Source organism: Pezoporus flaviventris, unplaced genomic scaffold (genome assembly GCF_033815535.1).
Source record: "Pezoporus flaviventris isolate CSIRO_AGI_PZ_B2104156 unplaced genomic scaffold, CSIRO_AGI_Pfla_v1 ptg000025l, whole genome shotgun sequence".
NCBI classification, from domain to species: Eukaryota; Metazoa; Chordata; class Aves; order Psittaciformes; family Psittacidae; genus Pezoporus; species Pezoporus flaviventris.
The window spans coordinates 19812038-19833149 of record NW_026892573.1 but is presented as its reverse complement, the minus strand read 5'-3'; the positions used below and the strand labels follow the sequence as shown (position 1 = coordinate 19833149).

The 21112-nt window shown below is 37.7% G+C and overlaps 1 protein-coding gene across 4 annotated transcripts in view; it reads right to left on the bottom strand.

Annotated features, from left to right (window-relative positions):
* Window positions 1-21112, bottom strand: part of CWF19L2 (CWF19 like cell cycle control factor 2) — a 74963-nt gene that overhangs the window by 21046 nt on the left and 32805 nt on the right. For all 4 annotated transcript variants that reach the window (XM_061457781.1, XM_061457784.1, XM_061457782.1 and 1 more), the window contains 2 exons: window positions 7154-7279; window positions 5768-5905 (listed from right to left, as the gene is read on the bottom strand). In XM_061457781.1, the coding sequence (XP_061313765.1) occupies window positions 5768-5905; window positions 7154-7279 (264 nt within the window). The remainder of the gene's footprint in view (window positions 1-5767; window positions 5906-7153; window positions 7280-21112) is intronic.

Below are 21112 nucleotides of genomic sequence, written 5' to 3'. Positions count from 1 at the left end.
AGAGAAGGACTTGGGGGTGTTGATTGACAAGAAGCTCAACATGAGCCTGCACTGTGCACTCGCAGCCCAGAAAGCCAACCGTATCCTGGGCCGCATCAAAAGGAGCGTGACCAGCAGGTCAAGGGAGCTGATTTTCCCCTCTACTTCGCCCTCATGAGACCCCACCTTGTGTACTGTATTCAGCTCTGGGGCCCCCAAAATAAGGATGTGGACCCCTTGTAGCGAGTCCAGAGGAGGCCACAAAGATGATCAGAGGGCTGGAGTACCTCTCCTAACAGAGACTGAGAGAGTCGGGTCTGTTGAGTCTGTAGTAGAGAAGGCTTAGGGGAGACCTCATAGCAGCCTCCCAGTATCTGAAGGGGGCCTACAAGGACGCCAGAGAGACAGTATTCATAAGGGACTGTGGTGACAGGATAAGAGACAATGGGTTCAAACTTAAACAGGAGATTTTGGTTAGATATAAGGAAGAAATTCTTCATGAGGGTGCTGAGGCACTGGCACAGGTTGCCCCATTGTTGTTGTTGCCCCATCCCTGGCAATGTTCAAGGCCAGGCTGCACAGGGTTTAGGGCAACCCGGTCTAGTGCGAGGTGCCCCTGCCCCACGGCAGCAGGGTTGGAACTAGATGATCTTAAGTCCTTTCCAACCCAAACCATTCTATGATGTCCCTTTACAAAACTGCAACTTTGTAAAATTCTTCAGAGATTCATGACAACTAGCCTTTATATAATTTAAAATAGCATTAAAATGCAAAATATTGGGAAAGTATCATTCACATGTAGCTCAGCATTTGGCTGCATAAAAGCCAGAAAACCTGTTGGTCCATCTTTCTCCTTCCATTCCCATTTGGGAGAGCAGTGTAATTTCCTCCATCCTCAACAGCTAAGTTTCTGGAATTTTCTTTTTGGCATAGATGGGAAAGTGATAAAGCCCTGGGTAAATCCATGAAGGAAATAACAGTGCTGTAGTCTATATGCTTAGTGGCAACCACAGCCACAACTGCATGGGGAATTACACTGCTGGCTGGCACAGAAGAAGCAACCTCATCACACAAGACCGAGGTGATGAAGGCAGAGAGGATTTAGGATCCTCTGTTCAAATTGATGGATTCATATTGGATTAAACGTGGCAAGAAAGGGTGATGACACTGCACAACCAAAGAGCTGTAAGTACTGGAGAGCCACCTTGCTGACAAATGCTGAACACTCACTGGACTGAACAAGATACACCCAGTATGGAAAAATATCATCTGATCATAAGATAGATGCTCTAAGACAAAAACACAGACATATTTGACTATATTATGACAGCAGAAGCTCCTTAAGTTTTTAGTCTAACTCTTCTTTTTACTTGACTGAGCAGTCAGCAATTTTAAGAAAAATAACAAATACAATGGATTTAAAAAAAGAATACTATTTTCAGCAATTCAAACAAATTTTATTTTGGTTTCCGTTAAGCTGAAAAGAGGCATCCAACTGAACCTAAGGATGAGCCACCCATTGAATATCTGTTTTCCCACAAATTATGTTGCCACCAGATTTGACATTAGAATTCAGGGAAGCAAAACCACCACTGTAACGAAAAGTATTAGTGCAGTAGAGATCCTTACAGGAAGACTGTGGTAAAAAATATACCCTAAATTTTATTCATCAAAAGCAACTCCCTCATCTGCAGTAGATAACTTCTATCCCAGTAGCCACTCCCAGGAAATCATAACAAGCACTCAACAAAAGCAGTTCAGACTGATAAAATAAATTAAATTATTCAACAGAATTTAAGGGATAGGGTCTCCCTTCTCCTATCCTGGGTAGGATATCATTTACAGACGTCCAGCAGTTTTCTCCCAAAGCTCTTCTGAAAGATGGCAGATTCATTTTTTGTGGATATTTTTTCCACTTCTCAAATGAATATACAAAGAGAAAGTAATTCATCTGTGTCAAATCTGTGTACTGTTATCCCACTAAAACTGACAAAAGAGTTTTGGTTCTAATAAAATAATGTAATGGAACACAAAAAAAAGAACACAAAAAGAAAAACAGTACATATGGTACACAGTATCTGACCCAAAGTTTACTGAAGTCAGTAGGAACCTTCAGAGCCTTCCCAAACTACAATATAAAGCAGTTGCATAAGCCAGGAAACACAATACACTCTTGTAACATTAATAAGAAATTTTATCCTTAAATAAAACAATACCAAAACCAAACAAAGGAAAGCCTCTAGAATACAACATAACTAAATTCAGCTGCTCACTCCAACCACTGTGATCATTTTATGTTACAAAATCAATCTCCAGCAATGGCTAAAACGTATGGGGGAAAGCATAAACAAAGCACATAGAACTGACACTTCTGTTATATACTTGCAGCTCTCAGCACTTCACTGTGGAAATCCTGCACCAAAAGCCTGTCTAGATCTCCTTATTTAATATTTACCAATGAAACTGTACTTCACAGTCAGTGTATCTTTTTTTCTTTCCACCTCACAATTCAGGCCTCCTCAGCATCTCATGCTTTAGCTACAGTGCAAGTTCTACAATTTCCTCCTTCAGTGAAAAACACCCCAAACCCTTCATGTTAAACTCTGCCCTGGAACACTTCACATATGAGAAACAAAAATAGCTTGTTTCTATTAAACTTATTATGATAATTGTGTTCTAGTGTACCAGCAGTCATTCCCCCCTCCCAGGATGAAGAAATGTTGCTTAGTTAGGTTTACTTCAAATTGCCACCATTCTATGACAGGGTATGCTTTACAGGCTTGGCTAGCACTGAGGCTATGGGTACCATATGTTTCAGGCAGGTCCTAAATTTTCTTTTGCCACAATCTCCAAAATTCTGTTTCTCCTTTTAATTACACCAGCACTGAGATACCGTTTGCAGACTTGCAATGACTCTCAAAACAAGCAGTAACAGCCTCTTGTGGCAGATACACAGCTATGGCTTCACTCGGCTTCATGATTACCATCATTCTGCATTTATTTGACCCTGTCTTTCATCTGAATTTATTGCCTCGATACCTATGGTGGGATTTCTTTCTCCTTATCTGAAAGGTCTATAGCATAATCTCCTGTGTCTGAGCTAGACAGCTTAATAACTTTTATACCTATAATGTCTTTCAGACGGCATTCAAAATAGGACAGATGACTCATACCACTAAAATACGTACGTGTGTCCAGCAACCCTCTAAAGTACGCCTTAAGAATCAATTCAGATAAAAGTTTCATAGTGTTAGAAAAATCCCAGCTTTCTATTCTGAAATTCTACAATTTAGAATGACCTCTGTGTCTGACAGCCCTGAATAATTATGTTATTAACCCACTGGCAACCCTCTTTTTAAAATAAAAAATAACTATTTACTTCTGCCCTCTGTTTTCTTCTTAAAGATTGCCATTACACTTGCCATCTTCTGTTCCTCAGGATGAATAAAGATTATATTCAGCAGTTCATGTCACACCTGACTTCTTTCAGACAACTTAAGGAGGAGGACCATTCAGTTTTAGACATCTGCTATTGTTCATCCCAAATTCAAGTTTCTTTTTAAGCTAATGGATTTCTGTAAGTCTGGGCTAAAATTCATTTTACTGACACTGTTAACTTGAGATAGTTTTTTACTTATTCCCTGTAAATAATTGCTCATGAAAAAGAATCTCTCTGACCTCATTTATAGAGGACATTAATACAAACAGTTCATTAGTTCTTCTTGTATGTACTTGTTTTTCCTCAACGCTCTAATTATGCCTTGATCAGGTTTTTTCAACACTACATTCCTGGAGGCTTTTTGCTTCCAATGAGTTTAGCTCCTAGTTCTATGCTTTTAGCAAAGTCAAAATAATTACTTAAAGCGATTCTCTCCAGATCATTTTTCTTATGAAAGCTTACTTCTAGGCCTGCAAAGCTCAAACTCTTTTCCATTCTCCTTACTTGGATAAGACAAGTACTTTTTAAATAATGTCTGGGTTCTGGACTTGATTTTTCTTTTAACCTCCAGAAATTCTTTATTCTTCTGTTCACTCACCCTTCAATTTAATTTTAATTAATTAAATACAATTTTAGCCTGCTTTGGGAGGGTGTCCACCCCCTTAGAATGTTTTCCCCAGAGTCATACATGTGCAATTAGCACTGAGCACTGAACATGCTCAGAAAGTCAAACATTATTTCCGGTTTGAAGCTTGGAATCAGCAAATACATGAATACACAAATAATACTTTTTCACAAAGTTTAGAAATTTCAGGGGCAAGCCAAGCACATAAATGCACATACATTTCACAGAAAAGCACCAATGGCCTTTCATTTCAGTTTGAAAAATCCAAGTAAAAAAATATTTCTCTTTTTGAGAGCACTCTCCACTGTGTATTCATAGGGGCACAGCAAACATTTACTATTGCCAAATTCATGAGCCTCAAATAAGCCTGGTTTTATTTTCACGTCTCTGAAAAGAATCGGAGCACAAAAAGCAATCCGTAAACTGCTCATTGGAAGTAGTCACATGAAAACATCAGACCAAACACAGGACAGATTAAGCACATTAATATCGATTTCAGAAAGACACATTAATATCGTGTCCTTATATTTTCATTTACTTGTAAATGTTTCCATGGCAGATATGCTAGTTAATTCTAGTTAATAGTTTGCACTATTACACAGCTTGAAGCAAAGTTTTATGTGCTTGGACATTTTTTTTTGAAGGGAAGGTAAATCAGGAAATCAAATACTGCCAAGAAGATGTGTTTATTTAATTGGATCCCCAAGGGCATCATTTTTTTGAGTATGCCAGTGAATAAGAACATCTCCCAGAAGCAGCTGAATTGAAATGCATAAACCACACTAAATTCTGATAATCTCTACAGAAGGATTTCCTGCCACATGGTTTATAGCATCAGATTAAATATTTTTTACTGGGCACTGTCGTGGTCTTCCCGATTGTTCTAAGTATTGGCTAAGGGAGGAGATTTTTAAAAGGAAAACAAACAAACCAACCAAAATCTACTTTCTAAGACCCTGTCTGCCTTCTAAATAAATGGAAGAAGCTAATTCTGTCTGTGATGATACTCATTCCATGCTAATAAGCTTTTTCTAAACCTGCTCAACAGTGCACAAAATACTGGAGCAGCAAACCCAGTAAAATCTGAAGCATGCTAGAGAAAGTGTGTCGTAGCTACTGGAAATCATCTCTGTCAAACACTTCAATACCAAGCACAGAAAGCGTATTTTTATTACTCACTTTGGATGACAGAAATTAACAGTTCCATTTGCATTGCACTATCTGTGAGTTGGACCCTCTTTCAAGTAGAGTCACTCATGGAACCATGGTGTATAAATCTGTGTGGCCTGTGAGTGTAAATTATCTCATTAACCAGGATGTCCTGATGGAATTTTAGTTTTCTTCAAATCTCATTGATTCTTGTAACTCCTAGATGGAAGAGTTATGCTACACACTAAGAAAATGCTTCTTGTATTTGTAACTAATTAGGGGAAAACCTGCTTTGTTGGGCACAAGTAACCTATTGATATACAACACTCTAAGAGTAGTCACCTCAAAAGTGTCGAATTTTACAGGCAGAACAACATAATCACCTCTATGAAGGTGCATGCAAGTTGCCACCACTGATAACATTTACCAGGACCATCTTACAATAGACTTGATTATTACTCAAGACAGAGTTCTCAACCAAAAGCAACATACCTAGAGCACTGAGGCCTCAGGTCCTCCCTGACATTTCAAATAATAAAATATTTAATTAAAAAGCCAAACACACAACACCTTACCTTTGATGCCATACGCATGAACAGTGAGTTTTGATCCTCTGCTGTCCTCATCTTCTCATTTTTGACCAAATCCTTCAGGTCCATACTATCATCATCCTGAAAATACCTTACTCTTTCTTTATCTACATGAGTAGGGATCTAGAAGCAAACATATTGAAAATAAATATTAAACTAGTGAGAATGATCAACTATAAAATTCAGATCTTACTAATTTCAGGAAGTTTAAAGAATCATGAATCAAGCTAAGCACATCTGAAACAACTGGGCTTGCTGCTTCATTTCACTTAAGGAAAAGAGCATTCCCCACTTTCTTCAGTTGCATCAGTACACTGAAATAAAAATATAGCCTCTTCCTACAATTGCTGTATCTATCATATCCTTAAGCTACCAGAGCTACAATATTACCATTCAGGAAAGATGAAAACAAAGAAAGAAAAGTGAAACAGTAGATCAGCTCACAAAAAACAGACTATTCCAAAAAGTAATCTTCATTATTTACAGAAGCTTTTGAACTGTCAAGTCACAGACACTACTGAAACACAGCAATCACAGTACTGAAAACTTGATAAATGTGGTACCTCTGCTGGGAAATGTTGTCATCTTAGAGTGTACAAAAGAACAGAGTTTGTCCTTTAGAGCAGGACTAAATTAAATCCTGAAGGAGTATAGGGAATGCTCATTAACATAAAACAAGATCATATTTTCCAAAGTAGAAAACAATAGGAGGATGGCAAGCTACTCCTCACCCTCTTGTGCCTTTCACTCCTCCATAGCAGTGTTACAAATGGATCTGTCCTACTAATCAAGAACATGCTTGCTAGAAATATAAGTATTGTTATCTCCTCTTACAGCAAAAAGATCAAAATATTAGGTTATTCACTGTTGCAAGCAAACACTGTTCCAGTTTCCAAACTTCTCACTGTTCCTCCTCAAAACCACTGTTGCAAAGATTAGGTAAAAATTTTTATTATCAGCAGTAGCAGTATTTTTGATCAGAATCAAATAAAAGCAAAAGAAAATTAGCCCCTGAGACTTGAATATGTCAATAAAATCATATTTTGGAAATGTTCACCTCTGCTAATCTTCATTATTTACATAACTTTACGTAATAGAAACTCCTTGGAGAAGAGACTGTGAGAACTTGAAAAACTTACTTTTTCTTGAATGTGTATTTAAATACATCCTAAAGTCATCCCTAGGGAAACACAGCCTGAAAATAAACTTAATCTATGCTTAATAAATACATACTCTAACACTTAATTACAATCATCTTCTGACAGGAACGTTTTAACTACCTATTGACATTCTGGTAAGACACTCATATTACTCATCATAAAACTATAAAATCATTTTAGAATTACACTTTAATACATTTGTAAAACTTACCATCTGTCGCTTTCTCCTTCCTCCTTTGGACTCCTGTGGTTCATCTGGTGCGGTCACAGGCCATGCCCTTCCACTTTGATCTGTTCTGACAAGGACCACTTGTTCTGCTTCTTGATGTCTTGAAGGCTGTGTCAGGTTTTAAAACATATTTTAAAAGAGTTGACACAGACAAAACCAAAAGAAACACCTAATCCACACTAAATTAAATATTTCGAATTCTAAAGAGTAAATAGCATTCTTAAATTTTGTGTGTTCATTATAATTCTAAGCAGACACTATTACCTCACACAAGGTTCCTTTTCCACTTTCAAAAAGAACAGAATATTAAACATATATTCAGCTAGTTAAGTGCAGAGTTAACAAATCTTTTCCTAAAAGAACCAAGTTTGTATTCTTGGTACTTTCCCATAAAGCCTTATCCCCGGAAGAAATACAATGCTTCTGAAGACTCAAATAGATAATATTGAATTAATATACACTGCCACTATTATAACAGGATATTCCCAAAAATCATTGGAAATTTCAGCAAGTTACCACTTCTGGGCTTTTTGTGGTCTGTGGGTGTTGTGTTGTGTTTTGTGTGGTTTGGTGTATTTTTTTCTTTTCAAAACTCGGCTAACAAAAAAACATTAGCTATAGATTTTCAACAGATTCCACTAGATCTGACTTTTCCTATACTGCACCTACCACTGATACAGATTGCTTTCATCAGAGTGTAATAATGATAATATTTTAATCTTGATTATAGGGTATGCAGAATAGGAAATACAAACAGCTCAACAAGTACCTCTCTCTATGGTGAAGAGAGATGAGTAGATGTACACTGGTTATTTAGGTCGGATTAAATTATAGACTGAGGCAGAAGTAAGAACATTTAAATCATCTGTTCATGTGCCAAAATATACAGAAAGAAAAACAAGTGTTTACCTGATATAGAATCATAGAATAGTTAGGGTTGGAAAGGACCTTAAGATCATCTAGTTCCAACCCCCCTGCCATGGGCAGGGACACCTCACATATATGTCAAATAAGTCATTTAAATGCCTCTGGATGGCAAACATATTCAGTCTCACATAAATTTCCTTCATACATAGTTACTGCTTCTACATACCAAAAAGAAATTTTGGAATTATGAGGAATTATCTTCTAACCCTGACTAAACCAAACTCTTGAAGTTCTGGAGATGTAAGAGGCATCCTCAGGACATGGCAACAAGGAAACCTTTCACACACCAATCTTTGGTCCTTACGGTAGAATAGAACCACCAGTTCATCTGCCAGAAGAGCAGCACAGTAGGGCACAAGCAACCCAGATTTTGCATGTATTGAGGGCAAGTACTGATACAAATGCTGACAAACTTGGCTAGGAGTGTTGCTCTACCAGATCTTCCACTCAGAAATTTTAAAAACCAGCCTAATCAGGCTCACGGAAGTCAGCAGCTGCCTTGGCTGCAGCAACCAAGAGATAGTGGAGCTTAAGATTCTAAGGGAAGTGAGAAAGGCAAGTAACAGGGCAAAGAAAACCCCCTGGATTATAGGAAAATGCTCTTCATTTTATTCACGGATCTGCTTGGCCTGATCTCATGAGGGATGGTCATGAATGACAAAGGTGCCCAAGAGAGCTGGCTGATCTTCAAGGACAAATAATAATGAAGCTCAAAACCAAAATGGAAGCTTCCAGAAGGTGGAACCTGAGACAAGTCACCCAGGAGGACCACAGAAGCACTTTAATGAGACAAACAGCACTAAATGTACATTTTACCATCTTACAACTGGTGTAAGAGTTCAAAAACTCTAAGTAGGAGCCACCTGATCTAGAAATAGTGCAATCAGTCAATGGAATCCTTTGTCTGAGATACATCTTTTATTTAAACTGAATAAAGCCTAAGAGGAAATTAATGATAAATGGTGTTATTTTCCTTATTTTCCTTTCATTATCCCTGTCAGCATTTTGAACATAATTTTGGGGGATTTTTTTGCAATACTGGAGTTCACAAAGCACCACATTCCAGCACCCAAACTACACAGAAGACAGGACCCAGAACTAGTCTTCTGCTTTGAGTTTTTTAAACTTTCATTTCAAACTTGATTTCAAGCAGATTGTTAACTGAAGAGGTATCGCAAGATCCATGTCACAACTTATATAAAAAAGTGCATGTCCATTCTGCATTACGCTCCTAATCTCTACTTCAGTTGAAGGGTGAGGAAGAAAAACACATGCACAAAAACCCCCTGATGGCTATGACTGACAGTTCCTCTGAGATGATATTACAAAGATGAAAAACAGAGCAGCTGTGAACATATTAAAAGTTGGATATCAGAAAGAAAGAAGTTCACAGTATGGTCCTTACCAGTAGACAGAGATACAAAAGGTCAATATGAAAACTCCTGGTAATGCTGATTTTTCTTTATCAGAACCCAAGAAGCAAGCTGCCAATTGCTTGGCTTCAGATCAATCTGTCAGCCAGTGACATATGAATGGATAGTAAAATCATCATCACTCATCTGAGCACAGAGAAGATCCCTCAATTTCCTTGTACAATGGCATGCTGGGCTAAGTACCCTTATCCCTTCATTTCATCCCTGGTTGACTTCATTCATATCCAGGGCTCATTAACACTCTTGAATTTGTTAAAAAGGGCTGCAATCAGAGATCCATTTCAGAAAAATATACCCTTTTGTAAAAATAATCTGGAGGAATATCATCCACTCATTTAACTTCACTGCAGCTCAGGAAGATTACAAGACTATCTCCCGTGACTTCTCTAGCCATCAAGCAGAGAAAGCAGGAACAGCCTGGAACAGCTGTACAGCAGAAGTGAAGAATAGACATGGAGGACTCATTAAGCCAGACAGAATTTATCAGCATGTATGAAAACAGAGCATTATCATATAGCTCAGTGATGAAGGCACTCTCATGGATTCCAATCCTTCAGACAAAACACGAGGGAGTAGAATTAATATATCCATCTCCCAAATGACTCCTTGAATACTTCATTAAACCTTACATCTCAACTATTGCAAACTCCATTTCTAGGTTGTCCTGGGTTCAGCAGTAGCAGTCATTTTTTCCCCTTCTTGGTAGCTGGTGCAGTGCTGTGTTTTTCACTTTTGGTCTGGGAACGGTGCTAATAGCACCGATGTTTTTAGTTACTGCTCAAATATTTGGTCTGCCCAAGGACTTTCTGAGCCTCATGCTCTGCCAGGGAGGCGGGAAAGCCAGGAGGAAGGAGAGACAGGACACTGACCCAAACTAGCCAAAGAGGTTTTCCATACCACAGCACGTCATGCCCAGTATGTAACTGAGAGTTACCCGGAAGGGCACGGACTCTCTTTTGGGGTCGGACTCGTTTCAGTGGGTGGTATTGTATTCTCTTCCCTTGTTATTTTCTCTTATCATTATTATCATTGGTGGTAGCAGCAGTGATCTGTGTTACACCTTAGTTACTGGACTGTTCTTATCTCAACCCATGGGAGTTACATTCTTTCGATTCTCCTCCCCATTCTTTCGGGAGCAGGGAAGGGAGAAAAGAAAGAAAGAAAGGGGGGGGGGAGTGAAGGAGCTATGTGTCTGGGTTTAAACCACAACAGTTTAAAACTCACAGTTGCACCTTACAAAATTGTTACCAGTGAAGTACTCATGTCCCACGTGCTGTTCCATATCACTCCCTTTTATGTGCCCAGCCCTCATTCATCAGCAGATGAAGGTATGCTTCAGGGCATACCATCCCACCAACAACCTTCTCATTTGGAATGGAATTTACTACCTTTCAGCTTTCAAGCTGACAGACATCCATTCAGATGATGGATGTCCTGTCAAGAGCCAGGTCAGCTCAGCTCCTTCCAAAACAGGGACAACAGTACATTCCCACTTATTCTCAGACTTAAATAAGGATATATGCATATGCCCTGACCCCCCCAAAATAATACTTTAAAAAGGCAGAAATTCTTCACCAGAAAAAAAAAGTATTTAACTTTTTAAAAGCATATCTATTAAAAAAAAAAGAAAAACCTTTAAAAAGCCTGAGAGCTTCTTGATTGCACTATCAGATTTGTCAGATCTTATAAACAACTTTATTAACCTCAATTTGAAGCTATTTTCCAACAAACAACTGATGTCTGCTTTACATCTGTTACCCTTGCCTAATGAAAGCTTGTCCCAAAAAACCCAGTGAAGTCTGAGAATTCTGTAGATATTGAAATATGCTAGCTTCAACAGCTTAACTATATTTTTCCATGAAAAGTCATCACATGAAGGCAGTAGTTATGGACCAAAAAGCTGTCTAGGTAAGCCAAACTTCACTCTTCTGTATCACCAAAGGCAACTCTCTTTTTACAAAGGAAACCAAGATGTTCAACACTGGTCTGGCTCCAATAACAATAATGGTATTTTCAGAGAATTCACATACAACACTACTTACTTTTTCTGCAGCCACCTGATATGTGACTCAGATGTTAGTTTTGTACAAGATAAGGTGTTTTCTCTCTACTGAGAGCGGGTGCAGAGGTAATTCATTGCAACATGAGAAAAAAGCTGTATGCTTCTGCCCCACTCTTGCTACGTGCTAAAGGTCAACCCTGGCTAGAGATGCAGACTGCCAGAGGGGGGCACGACTGGGTTTTCGTGATATCACTGTGCTGCTCAGACAGGTGTGAGACCTAGCTATCATTACAGCATTAAAAGCACTATTAATCTGAAAACATAACAACAAAAAAAAATCAGCATTAGATGAAAAAGAGGATAACAGGTTGCAGAAAAAAAATTTAATAGGAGCAAAAAAGACTGTACAGCATGTTTTTAAATGGGATATAAATGCAAATGGAGTATTCTGGATATATTAACAAAGAGGTAACCAATGCAAGTTGCTAAGGAATTCGTTATTTATTTTGGCATATGAAAAAAAAACAACCAACCAGAATAGGTAGACTTTTGTGAAACTGTTATGCTTAAACAACCTGTGACTTAGCAAGGCTCAGTACTGTGACAGACAGTAGAAACAATTTTAAAGGTTGAAGGAGATGGGGAAGAGGAAAGCCAAAGAAGCTGCAAAGTGCTTCCATTTCTCCACATGCAAGACTTCAGTTGGCCTTACATCCTATTTGGGGCATTACACTTCAAGAAAGATGTAACGTAACAGAAGAGAAACTGGAAAAAAGCAAGAATTACTAGAGGTCACATAAAAAGTTAGAAGAGAATGAAGACAAAATTAGGGAACACACGCTGGTAGGCTGAAAAAAATGAAGAGGTTTTGTCAAAATATAGTATGTGATGAATAAGAGGAAAACAAAAAGGGTTAAATTGCAAAAGAAATGCAAGTTGCATTTTAGGAAGGCTCCTGAACATTAACGACTGTTGAACAACAGTACAGTTGCCTAAGAAGAATATGGAATCATCATCATGGGGGGATTGAGGTTCGGTTTTTGGTTTTGTTGGGTTTTGGGTTGGGGTTTTTTTTCCTAGCCAAGATGGAGTAAAAGAACCACGGATGTGTACAATGGAACTATAGAGGAAAATAGTAATGCATTAGAAAGTTCTAATGAGGGATTTCAGCAGGCTCTCAGTTACTCAACATGGAATCACACAGAATAAAACATCTGGATACAATACATATTAAACTCTTTGAGTCAGAACCCTACAAGGGTTTTATGAGTTTTGTGAGGGTTTGGGGTTTTTTCCTAATTTCAAAGCGTCCAAAGTCCTGGCATGAGGCATATGAGAGTGACCATAACATATTTAGATTTAATATTCCAGAGAAAAGGAAAAAAAAAAAATCATAGTAATATTTAGCTTTAGAAGACAAAGTGCAAAAAAGGAAGTGGTCTATCAAAGCGAAAGTAAAAAGGGCAGATAAAAGGATAAAATAATGGATTACGGACAGCATGAAGACTAATGTTGAAGGCATACTAGAGACTAAAAGTAAATGAATACTGCAAACCAAAATGAATCCAATGGACCAAACGATTCAGGCATGATTATTCAGATTAAAGGTGTTATTAGAGGTAATGGCATCTTTCAGAAGTAAAAACCCTGACTAAATATAAATGAATGCAACACAGCATAAATATAGAAAGTTAAATGTATTCACATAAAAGGGCAAGACAAAAGTTGATTTTGAGGAGGATCTTACTAACAATAATTACTGAAGCTATTTCTAAACACATCAGACACAGAGAGCTTTCTAGTAGAAAAAACAAAACAAAACAACCCATGCTCAAATGGTTACAACAGTATCAGAAGATGACATTTGAATAATAAATTATTTTCATTCTAAATATAAGCTTTTCCCATTCAACAACTTCCCCCTCCCTTCTTTAAAAAAATAATAAACTTTAGGAATCTTCTTTAAATTGAAACATCAGTAAAAAGAGTTTTCAAGCAAACTGCCATGAGAGATGATCTTCACTAGAGCTCCCAAAAAAGAATTCCAATACATCATGTCCAAATCCTTCAGCATGCAATGTATCATTTAAATAGGTCTCATTACAAAAATAATGGGAGGGTTGCAATTACAACAGAAACCTTTAACATATGCCAAAGGCTGATTCTGGGAATTACAGTGCAATGGAGCATCTAAAATTTGTAATGAACAAGCTCACACAAGTGTAATAAAGACCAGCATTCTTCCATAACTGAACAAATGTGGCACACTGGGCAAGAGCCTTTGCAGGGAAAAGCCACGACTGACAGAAACATTAGACTTTTCTGAAGGATTTTCAGGGATCAGTGTTGGGACCGGTCTTGTTCAACATCTTTGTTGCTGACATGGACAGTGGGATTGAGTGCGCCCTCAGCAAGTTTGCCGATGACACCAAGCTGTGTGGTTCGGTTGATACGCTGGAGGGAAGGAATGCCATCCAGAGGGACCTTGACATGCTTGTGAGGTGGGCTGATGCCAACCTCATGAAGTTTAACCATGACAAGTGCAAGGTCCTACAGCTGGGTCAGAGCAATCCCAGGCACAGCTACAGGTTGGGCAGAGAAGAGATTCAGAGCAGCCCTGTGGAGAAGGACCTGGGGGTGTTGGTTGATGAGAAAATGAACATGAGCTGGCTTCAGTGTGTGCTCGCAGCCCAGAAAGCCAACCGTATCCTGGGCTGCATCAAAAGGAGCGTGACCAGCAGGTCAAAGGAGGTGATCCTGCCCCTCTACTCTGCTCTTGTGAGACCTCACCTGGAGTATTGTGTGCAGTTCTGGTGTCCTCAACATAAAAAGGACATGGAACTGTTAGAACAAGTCCAGAGAAGGGCCACAAGGATGATCTGGGGACTGGAGCACCTCCCGTATGAAGACAGGTTGGGAAAGTTGGGGCTGTTCAGCCTGGAGAGGAGAAGGCTGTGTGGAGACCTCATAGCAGCCTTCCAGTATCTGAAGGGGGCCTGTAAGGATGCTGGGGAGGGACTCTTCATTAGGGACTGCAGTGATAGGACAAGGGGTAATGGGTTTAAACTGAAACAGAGGAAGTTCAGGTTAAATATAAGGAAGAAGTTCTTTACTGTGAGGGTGGTGAGGCACTGGAATGGGTTGCCCAAGGAAGTTGTGAATGCTCCATCCCTGGCAGTGTTCAAGGCCAGGTTGGACAGAGCCTTGGGTGGCACAGTTTAGTGTGAGGTATCCCTGCCCATGGCAGGGGGGTTGGAACTAGATGATCTTAAGGTCCTTTCCAACCCTAACCATTCTATGATTCTATGATTTAGAGGATCATGGATACCAATCTAACTGAAAGAGTGTACTTAAAAGTCATGTTTTATCTGTTGATATTTTCTTTACACAAGAATGGAGTAACTACTTTATTTACTACTACCAAACTGTGTAATTGCCCAGGGAAGCTTTACAAATATTCCAGGAACTGTTATAATCTTTCATAAAAGAGGCAATAATAATCTTTTTCTGTTTATGTAGAGATTCACTTGAACCTGGCTTTTTTCTTCTGTTTTAGCTTGGTTTTAATAACTGGAGAATGCAGTATTTCTTCATGCAGTAGCATGGCATTACATAGCTCACTTTAAACAAGTTTCTGAATTAATGACATCGTATAAATATTATTAAATATTAAACATACTAAGCTATCTTATAAACAGAAATATTGGTGACAGTCATCTAATTATTCATTAATAAATATAATCAGATAAATATTATCTCTGCTTCTGTAAGTGCAACATAGGTATCAAAATGTACTTTAAATATGATATATATTATTAAATATTGAAACTGGAGAAAAGGTTCAATAATCTTGTGATGACTGCTACACAAACTATAATTTACAGTCTGAAACAAACAAAGATGGTGTGTATTTACAGAATGACAGGGGAATTGTTTGTTGCCATTACTTAAGTAACACGAATTTTTACTTCAGGCCAATTAGATATGCAAAGTACACAGTTGTTCTCACCAAACATACAAACCACTATACAGCAATTAACACCCAACTGAACAAAAGAAAGCAGACAAGTCTGGTTTTAAAAGATAAATGTTTTAAATTAAATACATAAATAAATAAAATGCAGTTCTGAAAAAGATTTTTGAACTCTCCAGAGATGATGCCTGTTCCATAATCCAGCAGGAGGAAATGGAAAAGCTCTGCCACCAGGTGCACAGCTTAATTTGAGGAACAGACACTGGAGTAGCTGAACACAGGGAGTAAGCAGGCCAAACATCTGAGGTAGGATCTACTCAATTGGAACTGGGTTTTAGTGTTAATAGCTAAAGAGAATAAAATATTTTTAAGAGTCAGTATATTGTGGGACAGCAACTAGAGCTAATAAAAACAAACATGTCTTTTTTAATTACTGAGCCAACAGAAAGCTGCAGGCCGCGCGAGTTGAGAGCTGTCTGCAAACGTTTAATGACAGCTTCACCAAAGTGGTATAAGCTAATGAAGGAGTAACAAAGCTCTGCAACTGTCTTCAGCAAGGAACAAACTTCTACAACCAAATACCAGCTATGGACAAATTAAGACGCTGGACCAGGCATACTGCCTGCTTACTTTCTCTTACAGTCTATGGCAAATGGAAATGCTTGGAATATTGTCTTATCCTCTACTGGAGAAGTCCACCCTTATAACATCAAGTATGTGCCTAGAAGACATCTAGCACTTCTCAGAGTGTCCCACATTGCTATTTCCTACATTCACTATCTCCTGTTCTCTTCCATTATTCTTTCTTCTCCCATTTTAGTTACCCTTCTGGTAGGTTCTCAGGTTGCATTTACACATGATCACCACCATTATCAAAAGGATGAGTCAATTTCATCTAGAAAGAGCAGTCTGCCTCCTTCAGTGCTGATATAAGGGCATGTCTCACGATTGAGGAATCAGTGTAGTCAGTATCTGGATTCCCCATGTAAAATCATCTTCAAAGCATCTAAGATATACTTCAGGTTCTGCCCTTTGTTGTGAATAATGGAACTGTCAACCTTGAGGTAATGCTTATAAAATCAGTGGGTAGACCATTCTCTATAAGAAGACCAAGGTTTAGCTCTCACAGCAAGATGAAGTTAAAATGGTCTCAAGTCTGTAACAGCAATCCGTTGTATAAAACTCGCATTCTTTGATTTCCAATGAAAATTAAGAGAAATAGAAGCATGTGGAAGGGAAGCAAGAGTAAACTTCTGTCTAGGTTAAAATTTGAGTATTTCCAGACTCAGTAAACATAGTAATAAGCATCACTATTACAACAACAAAACATATTAAAATAACATAAAAATGGGATTAAAAAAAAGGTTTTACAGGATCAGAAGGTTGGTCTGCCATAATCATGACCTTGTGCTTAAAAGTGAGGAGAAGCATTAGAAAATCTAATGCAGGCTGTAACACAGAATTTAACTAGTTTACATAAGAGTATCTTCATCAGGTAGTGCTAGGTTTATCTATAAAGCATGAGACTAAAGAAAAAAAAAAGACACCAAAAAAACCCCCACATTAGTTACTTAGACAACCACTCGTCATTTAGGTTCTATCCTTTCTTTCCCCAGGTCAGTGAGTGACATAGGTTAGTAACGTGTTATGTAAATAATTTTGTCTTATCGTTATAAAACTGGTTGCCCTTTAAATTCAACATTTTTTTTTCCTTGTATTACAAAAAAAGGTTATTTAGCTAAACTGCTTATTATTCAGAATACCTGGCTTTCTTATTCATCTCCTCTTTATACTGGATACCTTCAATCATCCTGCACTCAAAAATCCTTCTTAGAGCATCTTTGAGACAGGGTGATCAGAATAGCATCCTGAGAGTAGAACGGCCACACACAAAAACCTGAGATCAAATTCACTAAGAGTTGTATTGCCAGCACGTGGAATTAAGACTGGAACTGGTAATGTGTAACTTACAGGAGCTTGCAATGTGTCCAGTGATCTGCCTAGTAATGGGAAAAGTCTAACAATAATAATATTGGATGTCAAGAAGCCACATAACTTTGCAATTACTACTTTAAAAAAAGGTCTAAACATGCAGTTTGATATTTTAAGTTGTCAGCTACACTTCAAAATGGATAGTCACTTAACCAGATCACCAATGAGCCATGTAGGCATGGGGTGTAAGAAAATCTGTTAAATGAGATGACCAAACAGTTTGTTTATCTAGCAAGAACGTCTGATACACAACATATATACTCAGACCACAAAAAAAAAGAAAAGATTGCAGCATGCTGGTTCTTAAGTCCACAAATTCCTATTTCATCTTATCCAAGACAGAAATGTAACATAAAACCGAGAGGGTAGTAAGAAGCAGCTCTGGTATATAAAGTGTTTTCAGAGACTGTAGTATCAGAAAAACTGAAAGCAACAGATTAACCCAAATAAAAATAATAATTCAGACACATGAGGGAGCTGTACTTTTATCAGAAAGAGAAGCAGTCCAGCCTGAAAAAAATATTGTTAAAGGAGCATATGTAAAAAAGGGTTAAAGAAAAAAAAAAGCAGAGGAAGAATGAGTACAATTAGATGTTGCATCCTTTTGAGCTTCTACTCACATATATCCACACCCTCAAGCCATTATCATTCCTATGTATTTTGTGAGACATCAGAAGAAAGTGAAAGACTTAAAAAAGCAGGAAGCCTATAACATCTTCCTACCTAGACAGGCAGAACAGAATGACAAATTTAATACTGATGTTAGCAGTGGCACTTTCATTTCACACACCAGTGGAGAGCCCCTACTCTCCACAGCTGTCACTGCAGAACCAATGAAGAACCTCTAAAAATCCCATACGTGCAACCTCACAAACCATATCTCATTATCCAGATGTGCTGGCCCAAACCCAAATACTTCATTCCTTTTGAAGGATGGGTGCATAGTTTAAGTGCTCCTCTTAAACAGCCTATTTCTATAAAATACTTCTGCTTTACATTGGTAGCAACAGCTAATGAGACCTAACATGTAATTACACTAAAGACCAGATGGTCCCAATAGTCATTGGTTGATCAAATTCTCCTTTCAAAACCTAATTTTGAACACAATAATTGTGTTTCATTGCTTACACATACAAAAAAAATTGTTAATTTAGTGTTCACACTTTTATAAATGGCTTTACATGTAAACTATTTTAAGTCCATAAATGTTTAATACCGTTTATTTACCAAGGCTGAGCCAAGATCAGGAGAAGAATCAGTGAGGTTCTAACCTTCCGTTTCAGATTGGAAGATTCCACTGCACCAGAAAGGCTTTCCAGAAAGGTTTTTGCTTTTGTTTTTCTTGGGTTTGGGGAGGTGTCAAATTTGTTAGGAAAACCAAAATTTACTCTGAGGAAACACAGTGAAAGGGTAGATACAGCAGTAAAAATACACAGAAATTCAACAAAGTATTAGGAGAAAAATAGAGCTAGAGAAAATGGCACCACCAGCTACAAGTGCTGCATGGCACTTTGATATGGCTTTTGCTTCTACTGTCAAAGCATAGTCCAAAGCTTTTATCAGTTTGAACTCCAAGAAGCTTTATCCACTCTGTCCTTTTATACTGTTATATATACTGAAACCAGGAAGATACTTAACGGCATCTAGTTACTGATACAATTTCTCCAGTACTTTTTAAATTGTGAAAACCAATTTCTTATAAATTACATTAAGGAAGTTAAGCCACTTTGTCTTAATATGTGTTTGTCTTATAAATAATTCTTACTGTTCTCTTACTGACAGCAACAAAAGTTCGCACTGATGATATTAAAGCTGTTCTGCAAAAGTATACCCACTTTATTATTCCCTGTTCCTGTCACAGCTAGTCAACTCTTTGTATGGAAAACATGCTTTGCAGAAGAAAGAATGGTGCAACCATTCCTCAGACAAGATTCAAGTGTGATGGAACAGCCGGAATTAAGAAATTATGATGAGCTGAAAACAGCTGAGAGTAAACAGGCCATCTGTTGCTATATCTCCCCACCATCTGAAGTTCCAAATGAAAGCACAGATTTTTATTGTGCATTTAGCGAGGATCATTAATCCTCAGCATTCTATTTTTCATACAAATGTCTCAGCTGTATTTTCCTGAGAAGCGGTTTTAAATAATCTTTATTATTCTTTATATATCAGGTCTAAAGGTCTAAAAACATTACTACAACTGCAGTGGGTATGTCTGTGAAAGGCAACCCAACCATGTGTTATTAATATATATTACACGTAAATTTCAAAAGCCAAATATTTTTATTGCAGAAGAATATCTGTGTTTATAATCTCAGTTCCCAAACCTAAAACTGAACATGTTAGAACACCTGCAATTTTGAATGTTAATTTTCAGGGTCATTTGGTATTCTGTGGTGTTGGGTATGGGTTTTGTAAATAAAAACAAACATATATATATATATATATATATCAGAAGCACTGATTATTTTTCTCCTTTCTTTCACTTCCTAATCCAAAGTGTTAATCACTATCTAAATTTTAGCGTAAGGTGTCCCTGCCCATGGCAGGGGGGGTTGGAACTCGATGATCTTAAGGTCCTTTCCAACCCTAACGATTCTATGATTCTATGATTCTAAATTTTACATGCACACATACATCACCACATATGCACACACATACACACCACTTTACCTTCAGGTAACTGGCTCTTTCTCCAAGAAATCACTGTCATTTTTAAGCTGTTTTTGAAAAGGCAAATCATGAAAACATGATAAATATCCTCATTTTTCCCTACTATCATTATTAGAACCAATAGAACATTATTTCAGGTTTGTTCCACAGTAGATTCCTCTCAGCTACTCTTCATGTCATGTGGTGTACTTGTCTCAGGTAATAACTGTGCTGCAAATACTTTCTCTAGATAAAGATGCAGCATGTTCCATCCTACCTCTCTTAATGCAGAACTATATACAATGGAATGCAATGAATGATATTTCATAATAAATAGGATATGAGGCATAAGCCAAGCCACTGGATTCAGTTCCTTTCTGAAAAACGGTTAGCATTACTTCTTCAAAAAAGAAAAAACAATTTATACTGAGCTTGTTCTCTAAGAATTCTCTCTCAGTCTGGACTGTAATGCATCTTAGAGATCCAAATTAAATATCCAACCTTCAATACATTAAAATTTGTGTTCAGATGTAGTTTGTAACAGGAGGTGTTGGAAACCTAATCATCATTATTATTTATACTCAGGAAGAATAACTAAATAAAACAGAAGCATTTGAAGTACATGAAACACTTGATATTATCAAGGTTTTCACTAAAAGATGAGCCCTACTTATACCATAAAACTAGCTAAATTGTGTTTTCTTTGCATTAGAAATCTTCTCCACCCATGATTCACAAGCAATGGATTGAAGAGTATTACTCTTACAGATGGAACAAGTAATCTAGAAAAAGTTTTCTCCTTTGAAGCAGCACCACGTCAGTCAGATGCCTACTATAAAGTGAAATACAATGCCTGCCAAAATTGAATACTATTGCACTACAGGTATCTTTCATGACCAAGAGGCTTCACAGAAGCACTACATACCCTTCAGGTGATTTTGTTCTGATTTTTTTGCTCTACA